Source organism: Heterodontus francisci, chromosome 30 (assembly GCF_036365525.1).
Source record: "Heterodontus francisci isolate sHetFra1 chromosome 30, sHetFra1.hap1, whole genome shotgun sequence".
NCBI classification, from domain to species: domain Eukaryota; kingdom Metazoa; phylum Chordata; class Chondrichthyes; order Heterodontiformes; family Heterodontidae; genus Heterodontus; species Heterodontus francisci.
Genome location: NC_090400.1, coordinates 55,918,623 through 55,925,775, shown reverse-complemented (window position 1 = coordinate 55,925,775; position 7,153 = coordinate 55,918,623). Strand labels below are relative to the sequence as shown.

General features: G+C 40.0%; 1 protein-coding gene across 3 annotated transcripts in view; it reads right to left on the bottom strand.

Annotated features, from left to right (window-relative positions):
• Positions 1-293: 293 nt before the first annotated feature.
• LOC137346526 (uncharacterized) overlaps positions 294-7,153 on the bottom strand; it is a 127,615-nt gene continuing 120,755 nt past the window's right edge. For all 3 annotated transcript variants that reach the window (XM_068009997.1, XM_068009998.1, XM_068009999.1), the window contains one exon: positions 294-2,287. In XM_068009997.1, the coding sequence (XP_067866098.1) occupies positions 2,249-2,287 (39 nt within the window). In that variant the 3' untranslated portion in view covers positions 294-2,248. The remainder of the gene's footprint in view (positions 2,288-7,153) is intronic.

Here is a 7,153-nt window from a genome sequence, read left to right as displayed (position 1 = left end):
AGAAAATCATTTTGGATGATATCGTTGTGTTGCTACCATGCACCTCCTGATAACTGGCCAAAGGGGACTTCAGAGGAGATCTGGAAGCAGGCTGCCCATCTGAGCCCCTCAGCAGCAGATTTAGGCTGGACTACAGGAATTAACTGAGGGTGCATGTCCCTCACTAAAGAGTAAATAGTCAGTAAAAGAATTTTAAATAAATAAAACACCACCATAAAAATCACATTACACAAAGTTGGAAGACCAATGTGAATTTTATTCACTAACATAAGCATTTTTTCATTCACTGTTGTTTAATTGGATTTACAGTAACCAGCTTTAGTTTGGTCTTATCCATTTATAAAAAGAAAAGTTGTAAGGAAAACTTTAAAAAATACTAAGTTTAGAATAAACTTCATTACAGCAGCAAACTTGTTTCAGGAATGAGTTTAATGAGGTTCTGCTAAGACTGTAGTATGCACTGGTTATAGCACATGTGGAATACTATGTACAATTCTGGTTACCATGCTACAAAAAGGATGTGTAAGCAGCAGAGAAAGTGTAAGGATGAAAAAAAAGATTGATTTTGAGTGCAAGGCAGATGACATGAGGAAAGGCTGAAAAAGCTCTACAGCTACAGATTTAAGGGGGAATTTCACTGCGGTAAATACAATATGAAATGGCTTAGATAAGATAAATCACAAATATTACTTTAAGATAAGGCAGGTCAGTAGAACCAGACATCATAAATACAAACCAGTGAAAGGTAAATTTGGCACAGATACCAAAAAGACCCTCTTGCAAAGGGTGATAAATGTCTTGAATAACCTATCAAGCAGGATATTTGAGACAGGGTCATTCAGAACACAGTTGGATGCCAGGTTGAGAGTCAGAATGCCACAGAGAGAGGTTCCAGTGGAATGGAAGTACTTTTCTCAGTCCTTGACTTTTTGTTGTCTTATTATGCCTCCAGTGAAGTTAATCATTGGCACCCTCTACACAGCCTACCACTCAAAAAACACAAAAGTCTGCCTCATACAAACAAAGTTTTGCAGACTGTTGTGCTCAAGTTTACCTTTCTGGGGGAAATGGCAAATAAAGAATTTCTAAACATAGGGCTGTGTGAAAATGGCAAATAAAGAATTTCTAAACATAGGGCTGTGTGAAAATTAGAACCTGTATCCCAAGTATGTTTGTGTCTCTACAAGAGGCATAAAGACAAATTTTGTAAGGTTTTGCTCTGAACTTAGAGCCTGACTAGCAGCAAGCCAAGATTGGAGATAGGGCTATCTCATTATTACAGCAATTCTCTAGCCAAACTATGTAGTGCATCCAAGCCTCACCAAGTTATCACTATGATGGGGAGATTTTCCTGGGTCTGCGCCCCAATACACTAGATTGCAAGGGTGCAGTGTGGATCAAAAAAGCGGACTGCTTGGAGTGCAAACTTGTAAAGGAATCTACCCGATTTTCCTTCCATTCATCTACATGGAAGGAACATTGTACAGTTCCTTTACAGCTTCTGGCCTCCCAACTGACCTTCCCATGTTCCAATATTTGATGCATCCAGGCGATCCCTGGTGCAGATCTGGGAAAATCTCGCCAACATTAATTTATCATCAAATGCAATAAAGACATAATTTTGAAACACAAAAGCCCCAAATTCTTGCAATATCTCACCTTCTATTTACAGTCTGAACTTTAGTTCTTCAGAAACTCTGTATCATAGGGCTAATTTTAATCTAACTCTCCAGGCAGGAATCCAACTAGGTTGAGTGGAACTCTAGTTCTAACCCACCCAATTTTAATCAATGGAGAGTAAAACTGGGCAGTGTGTAAAACCAGCATTACGTCCGATCACCACAGTTTCCCAACATACATATAGGATTACGTAGGATGTACAGCACAGAAACAGGCCATTCGGCCCAATCAGTCCATGCCGGCATTAATGCTTCACTTGCGGGTTAGGATAAAATTACCCCCAGTTCACTCCATGGAAACAGCCAGTCTTCTCTTGTTTAGTTTGTCATATTCTCACTAAAACTTCTGTTCACGGAAAAAATAGTTACCAGAAAAGTTTAAAAAAAAGAGGCAAAAAGTTCATGGACTATCAGGAGAAAAATTGTGCCAGCAAGATTTTCTAGCTGCAGTTTTCTAAAAAAAAGTTTCCAGGGAGATTACAGGTCCCTCATAATCATGAAATTTACATATCTGAGTGTACTGTCCCTTTCTTCACAGCTACATGCAGCTCACGTCATACGATTATCATTCAGAGAGGTCCAAATCCTGCATTCATTAGTGCTGATTCCTGTTTTAGAAAATAAAAAAGAAAATTATAATTTGTGAATTCCAATTTGCTTGTACGAACTTTATAACTCAGACAGCTATTATATTCAAAAGAAAGACAGACTTGCTTTTAAAAGCACTTTACAGCTAATGAGGTACTTTTGAAGTGTAGTCACTGTTGTGATGAAGGAAACACAGCATATGATAATAAACAGATAATCTGGTTTTAGGTGTTGAGAGATAAATATTGGCTACAACACAGGGTGAACACCTCTGCTCTTCATGAAATAGTGCCATGGGATCCTTCAAGTCTGTTTGAGAGTGTAGATGGGGCCTTAGTGTAACATCTCACCTGAAAGACGACACATTCAAAGTGTTAAAGATTTTGGTGCTCAGGTCCCTGGATTGGGACAACTTTCTGGTTCAGGTGAAAGTACTACCAGTGAGCCATGGCTGACACCCAAATATCCAGTTCCAAGAGTCTGCTAGAAGCAAGAGCATGTCTAAAGATTTCTAAATACCAATGACATAAAGGGATATGGGGATAGTGTGGGAAAAAGGCTTTGAAGTAGTTGATCAGCCATGATTGTATTGAATGGTGGAGCAGGCTTGATGGGCAGAATGGCCTACTCCTGCTCCTGCATTCCTATGTTTGCTGGAAACTGGATACTCAAGAGCAGCCTGAGTTGAGCACTTAACATCAGCATGAACAAAGTTCTCTGATGGCTTAGTTGGTAAAAGCAGTGTTTAATTGACCAGAAAATTCCTGGTTTGGTCCCACCTATGCTGAGTTGATTGAGGTTAGTAAGGTTGCTACAATTGGCTTTAGTATCTGGGTTAGAGAGGAGAAAATCAGTCAGGTTACCTGTTTCTTATTGTTACCCAGGAGCCCTGCTAGAAAATACACATCCAGACATCAAGTTTGACATTATCAAGTTTGTATTGTAATGGCTCCCATGATAAAATATGCAGTGAAAAGTCACAGCCTAACCTCATACAAAGACTGACCTACCTCTTTGTTAAGACATTGGAGAGATGATGTTTCCTGCGACTTTAGCAGAGGAGCACAGAAAATTGGAGGGGATGTGGTCTATAAAACATCCATCAGTATGAAATGGTATCAGTAGCTGAAAGGAGCCCGGAGAGAGGAGAGGCAGACTGCAGATGTTGGAGGATAGCGTGATTAATGGTGTTAAGATTGAGAGGTCATGGTTACACATTTTGGCACTGGTGACTTTGCCCATTGCAGTCTCAATGCTGTGGACGGACTGTAAGCCAAATTGGAGTCTCGAACAAAGAGAGGTAGGAGCATAGTTACAAGGCAACAACATTTTCCAAGACTTTAATTAAAAGGAAACAGAAGTGTTAGAAAGAATGAGGGTTTCTTAATGAGAGGGGTAATAACAGTGGTTTTGAAGGAGGTAGGAAATTTCTGGAGGATGCAGACAGGTTGACGCTGTTGGAGAGCACAGACCCTAAAGGTAAGGGTTGGGAGGTTATTGAGGGAGCAGGTGGTGGGCTTCGTGAATGAGATGAATGTGTTGAGGGGAGCAAAAAGGACGGGTGAGGGCTTCTTTAGGTGGAAGATAGAACAGAGTATTTGGAATTGAGAAGCAGGAGTTGTCAGTAGATGCAGCAAAAGATAGCCTTGACTTTGGACACAGAAAAATCCATGAGTTTCTCATATTTTGAGTCTGAGGTAAAGATTAAGAGGTGCAGAATTTAGAATTATTTCTACTCTCCAGAATAATCTTGGAGCAATAAAGGGTTTTGGCCAGAGAGAAGGGGCATCAGTACAAATTAAGGTGGCACAGTCAGATCTTGTAGTAAACAGCCAGGCTGGTCACTCACCGTGTGTTCAATATTACAGCCTGCAAATCGGAGGTCGCTAAAATTTCCGTTATGTCAAGACAAGAGCATTGAAAGTTACAGACCCAAGGCACTTAGATGGAATAAAGATCCAGATCTTAAACTGTGGAGGATATTGAGGCACAAGTATCAGTGTTGGTGGCAGGCCAGATGAGTAGGAGTTTGGAATTAGTGAGCAAATTTAATAACGATTTTGGGGGTAATTTTTATCTTGAGGTAGTAATCATGAGTGGAAAATTTTCCTAAAAATTTTCCTTGCTTTCCCAATAAGTCTGAGGCCATCTTGAGCATCCCTAATAAATATAGTTCACATAATACGATTTCCAATTTGTCAGAAGTGACTCAGTGAAAGAGAAGGGTGTTGGACATAAACTGTTAGCCCATAACTGGGCTCTGATGAAGTTGAAGTTCTTTTAAGATACTGAATGATATTCAGATGGGAATAGGTGTTGAGGTGGAAAGTCCATTTTTTGCACATTTCATCAGGATTGTAATGATGTAATTGCCTTTACCAGCACACATCTTGGTATTTCAGTTCATTTTTTTTTTTATTCGTTCATGGGCTAGGCCAGCATTTATTGCCCATCTCTAACTGCCCTTGAGAAGGTGATGGTGAGCTCAAAATTGGCCCAAAGTGAACACAGGTCGCAACTTCTCAGATTGCTTTTATTAGATGTCTGCTGCACTGACGAGCTAGCCCTAAACTACACATAGGAGTCACTCTGAAAACAACCCAAATATAATTCTATGTTAGGGGTTGGAAAAGTAATTTCTGAACAGAGATAATCTTTATAAAACATGGAATAGATACTTGCAGTGGATGTTTGTCCAGTTTTAAGAAATCTCTTGACTTATAGCCATCAGATAACTTATGCCACCCCTGGAGACCCATAACAGATTACACGTTGATTACAGGAACATAAATTATCAAGCCACATATGGTCAGTGGAGTTGAATGTCATTGAGTACAGAGACTTGACATCTTTAACTTCAAGCATATAAAGACACTGTCTCACTACAAAACATTTTCAGGGGTCCAGTTTAACCTAAAACAAGTCATTTGCTCACAGTTTACCCAAACTTTAAATTTTGAAAGTTTTTTGTGGGAAACAAGGGATGGGATGTAACTTAAAGAGCCTTATTTAGCTGCCAATAAAAATATTGTGCAGTGCATTAGTGTGTATGAATAGGAGGTAAAAACTAAGCAGGTATCCATTAACATGTCTGGTTCGGATCTTGTTACATTTCTTACTTTGATGCAAAGATCAAATCAGAATATAAACCATTACAGTAAAATATGTTGAATGCTTTCATTCACTTTAAATTACGAGCTCAAAGGATTTCCATAATAGAAAACAGCCTTGAAAGTCGTCTTGGCAGAACCTTTCTCAGTGCTGAGACATTTCACTGAAGCAGGATGATTGGGGGTAGGGAAGAAATGTACTGGGACAGGTGTTGAAATGTCACGTCTGAATGCCCCAGCCTTTGCACAGGCAGAAATACTTTGGCGCCAATATAGCTGCATTTTACGAATTGTGCTTTTTGACCTGCAGTCCAATGGGGGACAGGGCTGGAGCTGGAACATACTGTGCCACAAGTTCACAGTCTCAGTCATACTGTCATGGGAAGTTGCCCAGTTGTTCCCCCACAGGAAGAAAAAATTCAGAAAACTGTTGATGCCAGCCGATGAGCTGAGGGCACAGATAGACACATGGCAACACAATATTGTTGCTGTAACAGAAACTTGGCTTATAGTGGGGCAAGAATGGCAGCTCAACATCCCTGGATATAGAGTTTTCAGGCGGGATAGAGAGGGGGATAAAAAAGGAGGGTGTGGCATTATTGATTAAGGAATCAATAACAGCTGTGAGGAGGGATAATATGATAAATGAATCAGCAAATGAGACCATATGGATGGAGATCAGAAGTAAAAAAAAGAGCAGCCACACTACTAGGAGTGTTCTACAGACCCCCAAATAGTGAGAGGGAGCTAGAGGAACAAATATGTAGGCAAATTTCAGAGTGTAAAAACTATAGGGCAATAATAGTTGGGAATTTCAACTACCCTAATATCAACTGGGATACAAACAGTGTGAAGAGCACAGAGGGCACAAAATTCTTAAACTGCATTCAAGAGAACTTTTTTAGCCAGCACGTAACAAGCCTCATGAGAGGGGGCACAATTCTAGATTTAGTCTGCGGTAATGAACCTGGGCAAGTAGAAGAAGTAGCAGTGGGTGACCATTTTGGAAATAGCGATCATAATACAGTTAGTTTTAGCATAATCATGGAAAAGGACAAAGATAAGACAGGAGTTAAAGTTCTAAATTGGGGGAAAGCAAATTTCACAAAACTGAGATGTGATCTGGTGAAAGTGGATTGACTACAGCTACTGGAAGGAAAATCAGTGGCAAACAGTGGGAGTCATTCAAAAGTGAGATTCTACAGGCACAGTGTAGGCATGTCCCCACAAAGATAAAGGGTGGTACGGTCAAATCTAGAGCCCCCTGGTTATCTGGAGGTTTACAGGGTATGCTGAAGCAGAAAAAGAAAGCTTATGATGATCACAAAAAACTTAATACTTTAGAAAGCCTAATATAGCAGGGGTGAAGTAAAAAATAAAATTAGAAAAGAAAAGAGAGGACATGAAAAAATATTGGCAGGTAAAATCAAGGAAAACCCAAAGATGTTTTATCAGTACGTTAAGAGCAAGAGGATAACTAAGGAAAGGGTAGGGCCTATCAGAGATGTACAAGGGAACTTGCACGTGGATGCAGATGATGTGAGAAGGGTTCTTAATGGGTTTTTTGCCTCTGTCTTCACAAAGGAGAGGGATGATGTAAACATTGTAGTAAAGGAGGAGGAGTGTGAAATATTAGATACAATTAGCATAATGAGAGAGGAATTACTGGAGGGTCTGACATCCTTGAAAGTGGATAAATCGCCAGGGCCGGATGGATAGCATCCCAGGTTGTTAAAAGAAGCCAGAGAGGAAATAGTGGATGCGCTAAGGATCATC